The sequence below is a fragment of the Ursus arctos genome, unplaced genomic scaffold (genome assembly GCF_023065955.2).
Source record: "Ursus arctos isolate Adak ecotype North America unplaced genomic scaffold, UrsArc2.0 scaffold_3, whole genome shotgun sequence".
Lineage (NCBI taxonomy): Eukaryota > Metazoa > Chordata > Mammalia > Carnivora > Ursidae > Ursus > Ursus arctos.
This window is the reverse complement of record NW_026622985.1, coordinates 33,000,571-33,018,904: the sequence shown is the minus strand read 5'-3', so window position 1 is coordinate 33,018,904 and position 18,334 is coordinate 33,000,571. Positions and strand designations below refer to the sequence as shown.

General features: G+C 38.1%; 1 protein-coding gene across 14 annotated transcripts in view; it reads right to left on the bottom strand.

The window, feature by feature from the left end:
• The window catches only part of AKAP9 (A-kinase anchoring protein 9), a 200,793-nt gene that overhangs the window by 141,735 nt on the left and 40,724 nt on the right, over positions 1–18,334 (bottom strand). For 12 of the 14 annotated variants that reach the window (XM_057304094.1, XM_044386405.3, XM_057304099.1 and 9 more), the window contains one exon: positions 17,103–17,167. In XM_057304094.1, coding sequence (XP_057160077.1) covers positions 17,103–17,167 — 65 coding nt within the window. Of the gene's footprint in view, positions 1–17,102; positions 17,168–17,309; positions 17,394–17,850; positions 17,948–18,334 lie in introns of those variants that run through there. The other 2 variants (XM_057304096.1, XM_057304097.1) reach the window with 2 other exon arrangements.

The following is an 18,334-nucleotide window of genomic DNA, read 5'->3' as shown; positions in this document are numbered from 1 at the left end:
CCAGTGCTCATCACATCTCGTGCCCTCCTTAATGCCCATCACCCACTTATGCCATCCCCCTCCGCAACCCCTAGTATGTTTCCTAGAGTTAAGAGTCTCATGGTTTTCCTCCCTCTCTGATGACTTTCAAAGGCAGCTTTCTATAAGAGATGTGGTGGCTGAGTTTTATATCTGTGAGCTTAATATCTTGGCATATAACAAGTATTAAGTAGTTTATTTATTTAAAAAATATTTATTGACTGCCTATCATGTATCCAGCACTGTGCTTAAAAGGCAGCACAGGTAGTAATGAATTGAACAGACAGACACCATACTCCTATGAACTGTAATCCAGGTAGGAAGAACAAATTAAACAAATATAGATAAACACAGAAATATATCCTTTCAAGAGATAAAAAATGCTTTGAAGATAAAGTATAGGTACTAAAGAAAGCCTACAATGGAAAGATTTAATTTGCTTGGGGACGTTGGGAGAAATCAGGAAATACCCTACTGGAAAAAAGAATATGGAAGCTGAGATTTGAAGACAAATGTGAGTTACTTGCCTAGATCATAATCAGTTAAGTGGCAGAATAGAACAAGAATACCTGACTCCAAATTCAGTATGTTTTCCATTATACCAATTTATGTTCCATGCATTGAGTTCCTTTTTTTCCCTCATTTGCCATTATACTTCAAATCCTAGAACACTAAGTTCAAAGGCAAGAATATATGAAATCATGAAACAAGTATTTTTTTGATAAAGCTGGGGGAAAACACACCCACCACAACAACACCCCCCCAAAAAAAGAACATTGTAAAATATTTAAAATGTTATCTAGTCTCTCCAGTTTCCAAAAACAGCTGTAAGTTGAGCCATTTTCTATGTTTTTATTGTAGAAAATTTAAGAAATCCTAATTAATTCTAATTATGGTGACTATCTGTACTTGTCAGCGCTGGCTTTAAACCTTTTTAATATTCCTTAATGAATGCTGCACAAGAATGTCGTACAAACTATTACAACAAAACTCCAGGGGCCTAACTATGGAAACAAAAAGAAGATTACAACAGTTGACCCAAAGACAATTTGTATGTAGGGCAACTGAAAAGCAAAGAAGACAAAAGCAACACTTTGCTCTGAAGCATATTTTCCAACAGTATCACAAACTGTTGGAAAACAACAATGCCAAATAGCCCCCAAAATATCAGATATGGAAAAGACCTCAGAACTTTACATTACTGAGCCATCAGTCTTACTTATATCCTATAATCTCATTCAATGTAGATTTTTTATTAGTTTTGGAACACCTTCATGTTTAAGAAGAAAACAGATTCTGCATGCTAAGGAATCATCTTAATTTTGCATATTTTAACATATTTCATTATATGGCAGATAGTAGACACAAATATTTGTTGAATAAAAATATTTCAAAAAGAACATGGATTATACATAATACAGTACTGAATCATTATGTCTAAAGAGAGTCTAATAAGTAGCTTTGTGACACTGGACAAGCCATGTGACCTCAGCAGAACCCGATTTCTTCAACTGTATAATGAAGAGGTAGATTAGAAGGACTTTTTAAGATTTCTTCCAGTTTTGGGGCAAGTGTCCAACTGTTGATTTCAGTTCAGGTCATGGTCTCAGGGTCGTGAAATCAAGCATTAGGCTCCACGCTCAATGGGGAGTCAGCTCAAGATTCTCTCTCCCTCTCTCTCTCTCTCTGCCCCTACGCTGCTAGCATGCGTGGGCGCACACTTTCTCTCTTAAACAAATACATTTTTAAAAAATAAAGATTTCTTCCAGTTTTAAGGGCTCTCTTGAAGAATTATTTTCAATTTTTCCCTGTCTCCTCTTCCTACTCTCCATTATAAAGGAGGAAAAGCCAGAGTTTTACATTTTAAGAGTTTTTTTAAAAAAACAGTTTCTTGAGGGGTGGCTGGGTGGCTCAGTTGATTAAGCGTCTGGCTCTCGGTTTTAGCTCAGGTCATGATCAGGGTTGTGGGACTGAGCCCGGTGTTGGGCTCCGCACTGGGTGAGCGGCCTGCTTGGGATTCCCTCTTTCCCTCTCCCTCTGTCCCTCCCGGCCTCCCTCTTAAAAAAAAAATAAACACAAACAAAAACCATTGCTTGGAAAACAACAAACAGTATCTATTACTAAATGACTCCAACTGAAAAAAGATCACAGATATGGAAAAGTAGAATGATTACTTTAGTGTTTAGAACAAATCTCTTCTAAATACATAAAATTATTAAAATACTGTTTTAGGCTCATGATGCTGATTATATGAAGTTAATTTATTTCAGAACAAATAACTAGATGGTAAGCTCCAGGAGGGAAGGGATTTTTAATCAAAATCAAAGCCTACATAATACTATAAGTCTAGAAGAGTGCCTGCACATAGGTTCTCAACGAATATTTGTTGAATAAAAAAAGATAATTTATTTTTTATAAAAAAGAGGCACTACTAAACAATAATTTTAAGCATTATTCCTCAGAACTTCAGAACATCTGCACAGTTTCTTTAAAAAAAAAAAAAAGATGGGTGTCATGTCTGGCTCAGTCAGAAGAGCATGTAACTCATGATCATGGGGTTGTGAGTTCAAGCCCCACACTGGGTGTAGAGATTATTTAAAATAAATTTAAAAAATTTTTTAAAAGATGACATATCAGGTCTATGATTACATTACTGCATAACCTACAATGTAACTTATGTAACTGTCAAAAATAATGTTTTCAAAAAAAAAATTAATGTGAGAAAATGCTCTCAACATAAAGTCAGGGGAAAAGAAGCCAAAATTGCATAGAGTATGATTCAAGCTAAGTTTAAAAATAAACACAGAAACAAAGAATCAACAAACTAAGAGTGATTACTTGTGGGTAGAAACTATGGGTGATTGTTTTCTTCTCTGAAAAATCTTCACTTCCTCCCTCCCCCACAGATCTGTAAAGAATATTTGCTAATAAAATTATGTTGGACTTAAAGTTAATATCACCATTTTTTTAAAGGACATAATACAACTACACATCTACCACAAATCTCATCCCAAAAAACAGAGAGAAGACAGAGCCCCAGGAATATGCTGTCCTAGGACCTAGGCACTTTCATCAGCCTCTCCAGACACGGTTACCAAACCTCAGAAGCATAACTGCCAACACTGACAGGTCATTACATCTTCACTATTCAAATACCATTTACCTCTGTTTCATTTCACTGTCACCTCAGTTAATAATGAGTGAGAATAATGGCACTTTGTCCCAATCTTATCTAGTCTCTCCATATGATGAAGCTTAATCTAATTAAAAATAAATAAATAAAAGCAGTGTACATCTCTTATAAGCCAAGGTATATCTGTAACAGATACTCTCTCTCTCAGCAACATAAATACATGGCAATTTATCACTTGAGGTTTCATTTATAAGCCACAGGTTATAGAGGCTATTACTCCTTCTGATACACGTATCTTCTTTTTGTAAGAATTCTCAATTTAATAATGGAAGAACTGCTAAATTTAATAATGGATGAACTGCTACATCTGGTCAGTTCAAAGGTCCATCCTGTCAGGTATCCAGTGTCCATGAACAGCTCTAAAGGACATCTGTCAGCGACCACTTATGTGATGTAATGAGGTATATAATAAACACAAATATCAGTTTGTTTTTGGCTTCATTTTCTCTTCCTACCTCATTCCCTCACATAGTCACTACTCCCCAAGAACTGACAGACCTTGGGATCACAATCTCTGCACACATCGAAGCCCTTGGCACATGCTGTGCATCAGAAGATGGACAAAGCTAACACAGCAGCAATGTTGGTAATAACAAAAAAACTGGAAACAACCCAAATGTTCATTGGTACTGGGGCAAATTTCAATAATGGAATACTATGCAGGAGTGAACACTCTATACATAATATTGAACATAAAGCAAATCACTAAAGACTGCTTGCAATATGATACCATTAAGTTCAAAAACAGGAAAACCAACAAACTGTTTATGTATATATATATATGTGATACAGAAAAGCAAAGCAATGATAAACAAAATTCAGAATTGCAGTCATCTGAGGTGTAAGGGACTGAGATCAGATTTTCCAATGTACTTGAATGTGCATATTTCTTAAGCTGGGTAATAAGAATAAAGGTAGCTTTTCTTTTTATCATTTATCTTACCTATACACTTTTTTTTTTTCCCAAGTAGGCTCCACACTGGGTGTGGGGCTTGAACTCATGACCCTGAGATCAAGACCTGAGCTGAAACCAAGAATTGGACACTTAATTGACTGAGCCACCCAAGGACACATTACCTATACATTTTATATTGATTCTTTTGTAACTGAGACATAATTAATTTAGGTATTTCTAAAATACGCAGAACTTCCTCCTGAGGAAATTACTATCCATGACACCCAGCTCTCTCCTGCCTCTCAAGCTTGAGAAAAGAAGTAAGTCATTTCAATTCTTCTCCTGGAATTAGGGAACAAGGAGGCAAGAAAGATGTCCAGGAAGATAACAGAGGGGAGATGCATCTTACATGAAGGATTCTAAAAACATATGATACGATAATCATATAAATCTATAAATATCCCTAAAATCAACCATAAAGTACAATTTACATGATAAACCTACTAGTCATGTTGCAGACTCAAATACTTTTCTCTGCTGTTTTCCTGCTGACGCATATCATCCCTACTTCTTCAGCTGCACACCAAGGAAAGTAGCTGGCATATGAAAGTTCATGATGTACAATCACTCAGTGTTACAGAATCACACATAGTGATGATGTTACTGGATCGGTAACTTCACTACATATTGTGGATCTTTTAAAAAATAGTGAGTCTTAGGGTGCCTGGGTGGCTCAGTTGGATAAGCATCTGACTCTTGGTTTTGGCTCAGGTCACAATCTCATGGGGTCTTGAGCCCCCACATCGGGCTCTGTATTCAGCGTGCAATCTGCTTGAAGATTCTCTCCCTATGCCCCTCTCCCCCCACTCTCTCTCTCAAATAAATAAATCTTAAAAAAAAAAAAAAAAAAAAAAGTAAGTCCAGGGGCACCTGCATGGCTCAGTCAGTTGAGCATCTGCCTAGGCTCAGGTCATGATCCCGGGGTCCTGGGATCGAGTCCTGTACCATGCTCCCTGCTCAGTGGGGAGTCTGCTTCTCCCTCTGCCTGCTGCCTCCCCTGCTTATGCTTTCTCTATCTCTCTCTCTATGATAAATAAATAAAATCTTTTAAAAAGAAAAGAGCCCTACTAGAATTAGGATATTTGTATTTACATTTAGCTATATTAATCAAATCAATATTTTATAATTTTTTTAAAAAATGGTTTAACTGCTTCATCTATATAGCAATAACAGAACTGCCACCTGGTGGCAGCATACCTACCTCACTATGGGATATATTTTTTGGAAAGGAATAACTTCTTCAAAGGTTAAACATTATCAAATATATATTCTTTTAACAGTTTTCTGCTACTTTTAGGATAAAATCCATACTACTTTAGAAAACACATAGGGCTTCTCATTATCTGATCCCCGCCTATTTCTCCAATCTAATTTTTCTGCTATGTAGCTTGATCCTCTATGCTCCAGCATGAGGAGGATACTTCTTGAACACTTTTCATAGTCTGACAATATTCTAAGTGTTTTATAAGTATTAGCTGAATTCTCATAATAACCCCAAGGCAGGTACTATTATTTTTCTCATCTTCCAGATGGGGAACAGGGACACGGAGAGGTTAAGTAACTTGCCTAAAGTCACAAAGCTAAAAATGGCAGAGCCATGATTTGATCCCAGATGGTCTGGTCTAGTCTAAGCTCATAACCACTATAATTATATTGCTTTTCACAGCAACTTTGAAAAATTAGGTAGCATACACCACCTTTTTCTGATTCCCATTCATTCCCCAATCTGGAATCTACATTTCCCTTTCTGACCAACTGCTGCTAAAGCTAATGGTCACTTTCCAAGTCTCCACCATACTTGATTTCTTGTTTTTGACCAGTGGTACCCCTCCTTACTTAAAACTCTGTCTTCCCTCAATTTCACAGGCATCATCGTCTCCTAGCTTTGTGAATAGTTTGTGTCTCAGAGTCCTTTGCAGATACTTCACCCTTTTAAACATGGGTGCTTCCACAGGATTCAACTCTCAGTCTGCATTAGTCTTCTTCCTGAGTGAACTCGTCATTCCCAGAGTGTCACTAGTATCTTTAAACCAAATATTTATCTCTAGCATGGGTTTCTGTCTTCAGCTGCAGACACATATTCAATTTTACACTGGACCAATCCTCTAGGATGCCCTATAAGCACCTCTAACTCAACATATCCAAAATAAAATTCATCTTCATCTTACTCAAATATGTTTCCCTCCAAATATGCCCACATTTCCTTAGATACCCATTTCACTCAAACTCTTCTCTTCCCCCAAATATGTTCATCTTCCTTATCTCAGAGACTAGCACCCACCTCATTCAGTTGCTCAAGTCAGAAAATTAGAGTCATCTCTTGCCTTATCCTGTTTGCTACAACAAAATATTATAGAATGAGTGGTATATAAAGAAATTTATTTCTCACAGTTCTGGAGGCTAAAGTCCTACTTCTCGAAGTTAAAGTCTAAGATTAGGGGACAGATGATTTAGGATATGGTTAGAGCCCACTTTCTAGTTCACAGATGGTCATCTCTTTGCTATTCTCACATGACGGAAGAGGCAAGAGACCTTTTTAATAAGGGAACTAATCACATTCATGAGGGCTCCGCCCTCATGACCTAATCACCTCCCCAAAGCCCCACCTCATAATACTATCACCTTGGAGGTTAGGATCTCAACATATGAATTTTGGGTAAGCACAAGCATTCAGACCATAGCATCCTCCTTACCCTTTACAACCAATTACCAAGGCCTCTCAATCCTACCTCCTAAACAATGATCAAAGATTTAAGAGCCTGTGTAGGATTGAAGTTAAGAAGACAATCTCTTTGGTCAGACAGACTGGTTTAAATCCGTGCTCTGCCACTATGACACTGTGCAAATTACTTAACCTCTCCAGTTTTCCCACCTATAAAATAGGGATGGCAACAGTATCCACAGCTCTTGGAACACTTATAAGGATTAAATGAGGTAATAAATATAACACTTAGCATAATGTCTAGCATTAGAAAGTGCTCTATAACTGGTGGCTACTAATTATTACACAGAATTCCTATTCTTTCTTCCACTGTCAAAATGCCCATTGTTCAAGTGAGCAATAATGAAGTAGAAAAAGAAGTGGTGATAAATCAAGAAATATTTAGAAGGTAAAATTAGCAGAATGTGGTGACTGGTTGGATCTGAAAGGTTAAGGAGAATGCCAGGGAAACCAAATAGGATGTGAGGTAAAGTGGGCCTGGTTTTACTGAGTAGGGAATGGTGTTAGAACGAGAAGAAAAAGGCTAAGTATGAGACAGATTTTTGAATTAAAAAAAAAAAAAATGAATGGGATTGGGTTATAAGCTTGGAGGATCTAGGAAAATAATGGCAAAATACTTCAAAGGATTTTAGTTTTCAACTGAGGTGCTTTCTGAATAGGTATAAACTACTATGCCTCTGAAATATGATGGCATATGAGATAGAAAAGCACTCTAGAACATTAAGAAAGCTTCAATTCAAATCCCAAAGGAAAAAAAAGACTACATACAGACTTTTCTGTCTTCAGATTAAAACCCTGAGGCCTATTGGGGTGCCTGGGTGACTCTGGGTTAAGTGTCTGCCTTTGGCTCAGGTCATGATTCCAGAGTCCTCCTACTGGATGGAGCCCTGCACAGGCTCCCTGGTCAGCGAGGAGCCTGCTTCTCTGCTCCCTCAGCTCCTCCCCCGACACTCGTGTTCTCTCTCACTTGCTCTGCTCGCGCGCTCTCTCTCTCTCTCTCTCAAATAAATAAATAAAATACCTGAGGCCTATTAAAATTACTTACATTGGATTTTACCCTTTGAATTTAAAAATATATACTCTTCTCAACTAAAAAAAAAAAAATACACACACACACATATACATATATATCCCAAATTCTCTTCTTTTCAAACTCTATTATAAAAATTGCTATTGGCTGAAGTGGAAAAGTGAGAGTTTTCTTATTAACCGCAAGTCACTGAGTAAAAATGTTCAGACACGTATTTTCATTACAAAAGGAATTTATGCAAATCAAAATTTAAATGCTAACCTGATCAATGTAAAAGATTTTACATAAAAATATTTCCAATATTTTTAAGTTGTCTATGAATAGAAAATAGTTTCTATAACTTTTAGCCAAAACCCATTATTTCATATATAAAATTCCAGCAGATATTTGCTAATGCAGCTTTTTTTTCTTGCTAATGCAGTTTCTAAACATTTTCTATTACCTTTCCCTTTAGAGTACGTACTTATTTGACTTACGAAATCAACATATACATACACAGTCAGCAGGCCATAAATGGTGTGGTAATTAACTGGGATCATTGCCCTAAGTATATTGCAATCCCCTGGATCACCCTCATATACTTTTATATGTTAAATATGAGTTTTGATAGAGAACAAGTATTTTTAGTTATAATTGGTCTCTAACCCTATCTATCTTCCCTGGGGAAACAATAAGACAATATCAACTTGAATAAAAGTAAAACTCCTGAGGAACAAATACAGCTTAATCACAGAGCCCACAATAAATGATTCTTAGTAAACACGGAATTTTGTAGTGTGTTCAGTATGAAGAGAAGAAAAAAAAAGGGGAGAGCAAGAAGGTGATCTTACACCTTGTTTTTCAGAGATCTGTAAACCAGAGAACCTACTCAATCAATACAATTTAAAAATTCAAATCTTTATAGGTCAGGATTTTGAATAGTAAAGTTTAGTGTAGTTTTTACAAGTCAAGATAATACCTTTGAGGGCTTTAAGAAATGATCCCTTAAAAGGGGGAGAAAAAAGACTTATAGAAAATCGTTTAGACCACATAAAAATCTAAGTGAACAGTATACCACAGTAACAATTATAACCCTGATGGCAACTTAGACACTACACTGTTCATGAACAGAGGATGATGGAGTTTTTCATGATACAAAAGAATCTATAGATTTAAATGGATAACCTAGGCAAAACTACTTCTGGAACAATGAATAGTGTTAAATCCATTTGATGCAAATCATCCAAAAGTCTATGCAGCATACAAGATGAGCATTAAGTATCCTAAGAATATTTTGGTGACTACTACCACAAAAACACCAGAAGTAAAAGGGAAGTCAAAGTGACAACAAAAATATGTTATACTAGTGAAATACTATGTTCACATATGAAAATGTCAGGCCTTTTTCTTTTTTTTTACTCAACAGGACTAGGTTATTTTGTTCCCACAGTAAAAATGGATTGGTAATGATCAAGCCAAAAACCCAACAGGTGCCCCTTGGACCAACTGCATGCACTTGTAAAACAGACGGCCATGGAATGAAATGACTCAATGGCCCACACAGAAATCAAACTTCAGTATCATGCTCTAGAGAAACAAATAAACAAATCAAAAAATGGGCAGAAGATATGAACAGACACTTTTCCAATGAAGATATACAAATGGCTAACAGACACATGAAAAAATGTTCAAAATCATTAGCCATCAAGGAAATTCAAATCAAAACCACACTGAGATACCACCTTACGCCAGTTAGAATGGCAAAAATAGACAAGGCAAGAAACAACAATTGTTGGAGAGGATGTGGAGGAAGGGGATCCCTCCTACATTGTTGGTGGGAATGCAAGTTGGTACAGCCACTCTGGAAGGCAGTGTGGAGGTCCCTTAAAAAGTTAAAAATTGAGCTACCCTATGATCCAGCCATTGCACTACTGGGTGTTTACCCCAAAGATACAGACGTAGTGAAGAGAAGGGCCATATGCAACCCAATGTTCATAGTAGCAATGTCCACAATAGCTAAATCGTGGAAGGAGCCGAGATGCCCTTCAACAGATGACTGGATTAAGAAGTTGTGGTCCATATATACAATGGAATATTACTCAGCAATCAGAAAGAACGAGTTCTCAACATTTGCTACAACATGGACGGCACTGAAGGAGATAATGCTAAGCGAAATAAGTCAAGCAGAGAAAGACAACTATCATATGATTTCTCTCATCTATGGAACATAAGAACTAGATTGATCAGTAGGGGAAGAAAGGGATAAAGAAAGGGGGGGTAATCAGAAGGGGGAATGAAACATGAGAGACTATGGACTATGAGAAACAAACTGAGGGCTACAGAGGGGAGGGGGGTGGGGGAATGGGATAGACCGGTGATGGGTAGTAAGGAGGGCACTTATTGCATGGTGCACTGGGTGTTATACACAACTAATGAATCATCGAGCCTTACATCGAAAACCGGGGATGTACTGTATGGTGACTAACATAATATAATAAAAAATCATTATTAAAAACAAAACAAAACAAAAAAAACTTCAGTATCATGCTCTAATCAATTCACCTAGAACGTATTATTCAAAGCAACAGTTTAAACTTTGAAAGAGCCCAGAAGTATTTAAAAAAAAAATAAGATGAAGATAATCCTACCGAGATGTATGTTCTGCCTATCCCACTCTCTTGTCTGCCTGAGCACATACATGTATTCTCACTCTCTCTCCTGTATATAGAAAAAATGCATACAATAACTAATACAACAATTGGCAACAACCCAATTGCAAAATGAGCAAGGGACTTGAATAGACACTTCTCCAAAGCAGAGAGACAAATGGCCAAAAGTACATGAAAAATGCTCAACATCCTCAGTCATTAGGAAATCACAAATCAAAACACAAGGAGATACCACTTTCCACCCACTAGAACAGCTATAATAAAAAAACAGAAAACAAGTATTGTTGAGTATATGGAGAAACTGGAACCTTCATACACTGCTGGTAGACATGTAAAACGGTGGATGCAGTGGAAAACCAGTTTGGCGGTTCCTCAAAAAATACAGAATTACCTTATGATCCAGCAATTCCACTCCTAGGTATATACTCAAGAGAAATGAAAACAGATATTCAAATACTTATATGTGAATGTTCATGGCAGCACTATTCAATGACAGCCAAACCGTGGAAACAACTCAAATGCCTATCAATGGAGGAATAAACAAAGTGTAGTAAATGCTACATACAATGGAATATTATTCAGCCATAAAAGGGAATGAGGTATGGATGCACAGATGAAAAAAGCCACACAGTAAGGGTAAAATATTATAGGATTTATTTATTTATAAGAAATATCTGGAATAGGTACACTCATAGAAACAGAAAGCAGACTGGTGGTAGCTGGGGACTGGGGGAAGGAGGGAATAAAGAGTATCTGCTTAATGTACAGGGTTTTATTCTGGGATAAAAATGTTTTGGAACTAGATGGAATCGGTGACTGCAAACTGTATTTACTAAATACACTGAATTGTTCGTTTTTAGATGATTAATTTTTGTTAGGTGAATTTCATCTCAATTTTTAAAAAATCATAGCTTTGTATCTAGCACCAGAACTTAGAAAGTTCTCAATCACTATCTCATTTATTCTCCAAAACACCTGCTGAGATTCATGTCCTTCAACAGGATTATTCCCATAGACAATAAAGCACAGAATTGTGGTAATTTAAATAAATGCTTGCTAAGTAAAAGTCCATAGTTGCAGCTGTAGGCGTTCAAAAATGTCAGCTGAACAAATAAGCAAATAAATGTCTCCAAAGTCCTAGTGTCTTTTCTAGTATGCCAAATAGCTATATTATAAATTCTCACACATATATACCCCAGATACAAAACAACCTCCATAAATAAACTTTTTAAAATTCTGAAGTTTTTCCAAATTAAAGCTTTTAAAGAGATGCTAACCAATGAAATAAGTTGACTAATTTCAATTTTAGTGGAATCATAAAGAAATTTAAATAATGTTCCTTATCGTTTAATGCTTAACAATTTACCATGAGGAATTTTTCTAGTTCCATATTAGAAATTTACTTACATTTCAATAATTAGTAGCCTATAATAGATATTTTACAGTCATAGTTTAGCTCTTCCTACACACTTTATATATAAAGATAAGAGGTGTTTTTGTTTAAAAATAATTCCTGCCCAATCTTGTCATATTCTAGTCACTTGGATATATCCTATCTTTTTCGCTTCCTCTCTTCCATGTGCTCATTCGACTTTCAGTTTCACTGACGGGACACCACAGACCTCTTTGCTCTCTCTTCATTGGATCTTACGGCTCTTTTACCTACTTCCTGCCATTTCTTGGATTTGCTTTAGAAACCTTTCCTCACTATACACTTTAAAAAGACTCTTCTGCCTACACCTTTCTCCATATTATCCCTCTTAAGGCTCATAATCTAAAAACCATGTCTTGTTTTGTTTTTCAACAACGCCTGAAGATCATGAATTAGTTTTTAAGTCACGATGCACAACTGTTAGAATAAACGATGGAAAAAAACGATGATGAAGGTATCAAACTGCTGCATCCACTCTTAAGCTAAGTAAGCTATGTCACATATAAGAATAAAAAACCAGAAAGTTTTGGGGTGTCTGGCTGGCTCAGTGGCAGAGCATGCAACTCTTGATCTTGGGATTGTGAGTTCAAGCCCCACGTAGAGCTTACTCAAAAACAAACAAACAAAAAACAACTAGAAAGTTTTAAAGAAACAAGGATGAAGAGCAACTTTCTTAGCGGTGGAGCGGTGTATCTAAAATACGCAAAGAACAATTTTGCACCATAAGTAACTCTATTAGAGTGTAAACAGTAATTGAAAAGCCCAGCTATCAATAACCTAACACACAGCTTGCATAGAACCCTGTCCTTTTTTTTGTATACAACTGGCCCTACTTTTCAAACTGAAAATGTTCATTAAACAAATAAATATCATTTAATTACTACTTATGAATGCAATAGGTAAAATTTTTAATAATTATTGAACAAATTATGCCAATTATATACAACACTGAATAGCTGGTGCAAAACTTTGGTTTTACTGAATTCTGCTACATGAATAGAATGTTAAGTATATCCGATGTGAATTTATAGCAGTAACATTCATTAGTAATACTAAATACCCAACTGACTAATTTTGCTCATTAATATTACAATACTTTCTTTATATAACAGTGTAAATAATTTCACTTGGAAAAAAATGAAGTCATTTAAAGTAGTTTAACACAAAGACAGCCTATGTAGTGCAATCCCCACCAGCACCTTGTAAATGGGTTTAGCCCAGCTCTGAAAATATTTACTTAATAATGTAGTAATGTCTCACATCTTCATGTGTCAGGCTTCTTGCCACATTAACACAAGGAAGCAGGTGAGGACTCAACAGCAACCAAAAAACCAACAAGTAGAAAAACTGAACTATCATAAAGCTCACTCACTGGAGTCCATCGGCTCTGATTCTATAAACCATTCTATCAAACTCACTGGGTTTTCTAGTCACAGCAAATCTCAAACAGCAAATTAGGGAAAGAGGCAGATGAGATGGAGCAAGGTAAGGCGAGTATGACCACAGCAATGAAAACAGACAGCAAGGAGAAAAGAACTACGAAACAAAAAGGAAGTCTATGCAAGTTTAATAAAACAGGCTCCCCCAACTATGCAATACAAGCAACAGTGGAATAAGAATTACAGTTGCAAGACTACACTAAAGTGAGGGCCCTTAGGAAACCTACCTTTTCTGTGCCTCATTTTTTTATTCTAATAACCATACAGTATGATGAGTTCTTCATTATACTGTATTTGATAAGCTTTTATTGTACTTAAAAATGATTTTTAAACATTTTTACTAATCCTAAAAGAAATATTGTAGAGAATTTGGAAAATACTAAAAATGTAAAGAAAATTAAAATTGCCCATAACCCACCATCCAGAGACAGCCATCATTTACTTCTCCGTGCATTTTTTTCAGGTGTCTTCATATATGAGCATGTACATATACTTTATACGGTAACATTTTTATTATGTGTGGACATCTTCCCAACTCGAAAAGTGTTTATAGCATTATTGTAATGGCTACATATACCAGAATTTATTCTATCATTGCAGATTTTGGTTGCTATTTTATAAAGCATATTATACTGCATACAAGCCCTTTAAAAAATCATTTATAAAATCTAGATACAGAAAGTAAATTTTTCAATGATTAGCTTACCAAACACCAAGAAAAAAATTAAAAAGTTATGGTTCATAAAACCAGATAATCAAATACAATATTTAAGTTCAATCAACAAATAAGACATTCAGAAAGCCAAGTTCCTAAGTAAGTTTTGGAAATGATCGGTTTAAGTGATTTCTGATGCCAGCAATAACAAACTTCCAATTAAGAGAATTCTGGATTATTGCTATTGAATTACAATATTCTAGTAAAGTAGTATCTATGAACGACTCATAGTCATTCCACTCATTCATTCATTAAGCAAGTATTTATTGAGTACCTACTATGTGGTACGCACCAGGATTGGCTACATTAATATCAAGAGCCTTCTTTGTAGTCTCAAAAACAAGGTAGCAGCATATGCACTTTTACAAATGAAAAAATTCACCCCAAATCCTCCTGTACCTCCTCTCTCATTGTACTTATATCCAGTGTCTGTCTCTCCCACTAAACTGTGAGCAACTTGAGAACAGAGATTGACACCACCTCTAAATTTCCAACTGTTGGTATAAGACAGTTCACTAAAGGTTTGCTGAATGGCTTTACAATACAAAAATTTTAAGTCTTAATCCAAAAGCACACAAGTTTAAATAAATGGAATAATGTATAAGCTAATTTAAATGATGCTTTTTTCATTCTATGTCCCATATTCCTATTGGTCTTCATAATCTTAATGGCTGCATAATATTCCATTGCACTTACATGATATGGTTTAGAAAATAATTATTCTAATACTCTCTTTGAATGTTGTTCCAGTGTTTTTCGATTGTACAGCTAATGTTCCAGCAAACATATCTTGCCTTATAAATCTGACAGTTTTATTTCTGACTAGAAAAATTGGGCTCAACTCTAGAAGATAATAATCTACAATAAAAGTGAATTTTTTCTGAGTGTCATGTATGTCTTTTTTTAATATAATTTTTATTTTGTTATATTAGTCACCATACAGTACATCCCCAGTTTTTGATGCAATGTTCCATGATTCATTATTTGCGTATAACACCCAGTGCACCATGCAATATGCGCCCTCCTTAATACCCATCACCGGCCTATCCCAATCCCCCACCCCCCTCCCCTCTGAAGAATAAAAGTGAGTATTAAAAGAAAAAGATTGTCACCCCATAGGCAGAGTTTTGAAGGACAAAAGCACACATACACATAAAGAAACTAGAATTTTTTTTGGCCAAATCAATTTAAATAAATCCTCTGTTATGATATGTATTGTCCATAGTAAAGAATATTTTGTAGGACTGCTTCATGCATTATCTTTAGGACAGATACTTCTGGGGGCAGGCAATACAAACTCTGAATTAAACAAAATGTCTGGGGCGCCTGGGTGGCACAGCGGTTAGGCGTCTGCCTTCGGCTCAGGGCGTGATCCCATCGTTGTGGGATCGAGCCCCACATCAGGCTCCTCCGCTATGAGCCTGCTTCTTCCTCTCCCACTCCCCCTGCTTGTGTTCCCTCTCTCGCTGGCTGTCTCTATCTCTGTAGAATAAATAAATAAAAAATCTAAAAAAAACAAAACAAAACAAAACAAAATGTCTAACTAGAACATCAATGCTTTCCAAACGAGGCATATACTTTAACTCCACCTTCTTGGATTCAGAGCTTGCTCAGACCCTCAGGTTGCAGAAATGTAAACAACTCTGGGCTTTTGAAAATGTCTTGATCCCCCTTTTCCACTATTTACAGATTTTAAAGTAATAATCTGCCAGGTAACATAAAAGCACTCAAGCTCTGCTCTTAGATAGAAGGAACTTAGGGGAAAGCCAAGTGTATTTCAGAAATATGAAGCTAGTTTATATGCACACTCATCTAAGAAACTTGTGTTGAGCATCTACTAGGGCATCTCTGCAGTATGGCCCTTCAGAGATTACTGAAATCATGGAGCCCGCCTCCTTTATTTGTTTTATTTGGAGGGAGGAAAGGAGAGCAAGAAAGAAAAACAGTTAACTGTATTATAATTTAATTGTGATCCACGTATGATTGCTAACAATTATCTCTAATAAAACAGAATATAATCTATAAAAGGTAACATCGTCATAACGGAGGAAGGGGGCCTTTGAGACCAGCTAGAAGATATGCCCGAATATGTAATTTTTAAAAGAAATATGCTATTTAATTTATACCTTGTCTATATCAAATTTCTCACGAAGCCCAGCGTGTAATACCTGTTTATAGTCTTGTATTGTTAGCTTTGCAGGTTTTTTCTTTCACGCAGACATAAAATAGGGACCTCTGAGACATACATAACAATTCAGTTATTTGAAGCAGGAATTCTATAGGTTGCTTAGAATATGGTACCTTTCGTCCCCCGCAGTTCCATTCACAGACTGCACTAACATTCCACACAATACAAAAGCGCATGCTATGACAAAGACCTCCAAACACAAACATATAAAGCTATGCTTCTAAAAACACCCCTAACGCGAACTTCACAGCTGGCACTTGTGGCACACTCAAGCCACCGCTAAGGCAGCTGTCACAGGCCAATCACATACCCAAGAGTGCCAGCGTGCCACCAAAGAAAGCTAAGCTGATGGAACGGCGTACAAATCCCCCACCAAATAAAGAAAAGCCCTAAATCCCCACCCTGAAAAGCACAATGCCTGCACTACCCAGGGAACTCCCTAAAACAATGAAAGGCTGGAGATTTAGAAGCAATAAATACCAGCTTATAGCTATACAGTAAAGGAAGGGTTTTATTTAAGCGTTCACAAGAAAGAAGCCACACCACCCAATCATCACGGAAGTATCATCTGCTAGCTAGTAACACCAGGCTTTTTCAATTGGAAAAAGGAGAGAAGAGGGCAAGGGGAAAATTCAGGTCCTGCAGCACCTCCCTCCTGGGCAGCGAACCTAGGCTGCTGCGGTCTCCCCTTGCCAGGCCCTCTCCCACCCCTTTCCAGCCACCACCTCCCACCGCGGGCCCAAGAGCCTCCGGCTCTCTTACCTTCGCTTTGCCGGCCTCCAGTTTCTTCTGTCTCTCCTCGTCCTCCATGGCCTCTGAAGGGAAAGCTGGGGGAAGAAAGGGAGAGGGTCGGAGGTAAAAAGGAAAGGTCGATTCCGACAGAGGTGGGACCGCAAGATCCGCCGCCTAGGGAGCAGGGCCGGGCCTGGCGCTCCCCCCGCCCGGCGTGGAACCAGTCTCCGCGCTCACTGGCTGACTGTCCTCAGCCGCACAGGCAACGCCGTCACCGCCGCCGCCATCTTCGTCTCCACGTAAACACACGGCAAGGCGGGAGGGGGGGGAGCACGTCGGTCCGCGCAGCCGCCGCGAGCCCCGCCGCGCCGGGCAGGTGCGCCCGCGGCCCCGCCCCGCGCACCGCCCCCCCTCTTCCCCCCCCCCCCCCCCCCCCCCCCCCCCGCCGCTGGACTCGCGAGCCTTTGCCCGGGCTACCCCAGCCCGGACCCCTGCTCGACCCCCGCTCCCACATGCGAAAAACTCGCGAGGGGGAGCGCCCTTCCTCGGGGACGAACGCTCCCCTGGTGACGGCCTGGCTGAGGAGCTGGGAGAGAGGGGGAGTGCCAGGGGCGCCGGCAGGATTCCGCCCACTGTGCGTCCCTTACTCAGTGGTCACTTTTAAAACATTTTGAGATTTTTCAAGTTACAAAAATAATATATACCCAACGGCGAAGTTGGTGACCGATGAAAAGCCCAAAGGAAAAGACTGGGGTGGGGCGGAGAGGAAAAGACCCACCGGACGTTAGTTTTCCAACCTAGATCGACTACTCCAGTCGAAAAATTGGAAGATCAGCCAGCAGCTCTCATTACTTCTTTAGCTCAAAGTCCCTCCCATTTCCCCACACCGGCCCTCCCAATCTCTGTCTCAGCCTTCAAGGCCCACCTCTCAACGCCGCCCAAATAGCTTTTCTGGTCTCTTTGTTCCCTCCACAGCGGTTAGGAGTATCCAATCATAATTTACTCCTCCCCTTCCACTACTCCTTGGATCTCCTTCTTAGCAATGCTGTCCTGAAAGGAGCGTAGGCTTTGGAACCTGGGTTGGGGACAAAAACCAGTATACACTTCCTAGCTTGAATGACCTTGAACAAGTTACCTATCCTCCCTCAGCTTACCTGGAGGTTTTGGAAGGGCTGTTAATATATGCGAGTCAATATATGTGACTGCCTCTGACATAGTAAAATATCCTTAATTAATGGTAGTTTTTTTCCTCTCCTCTTAGC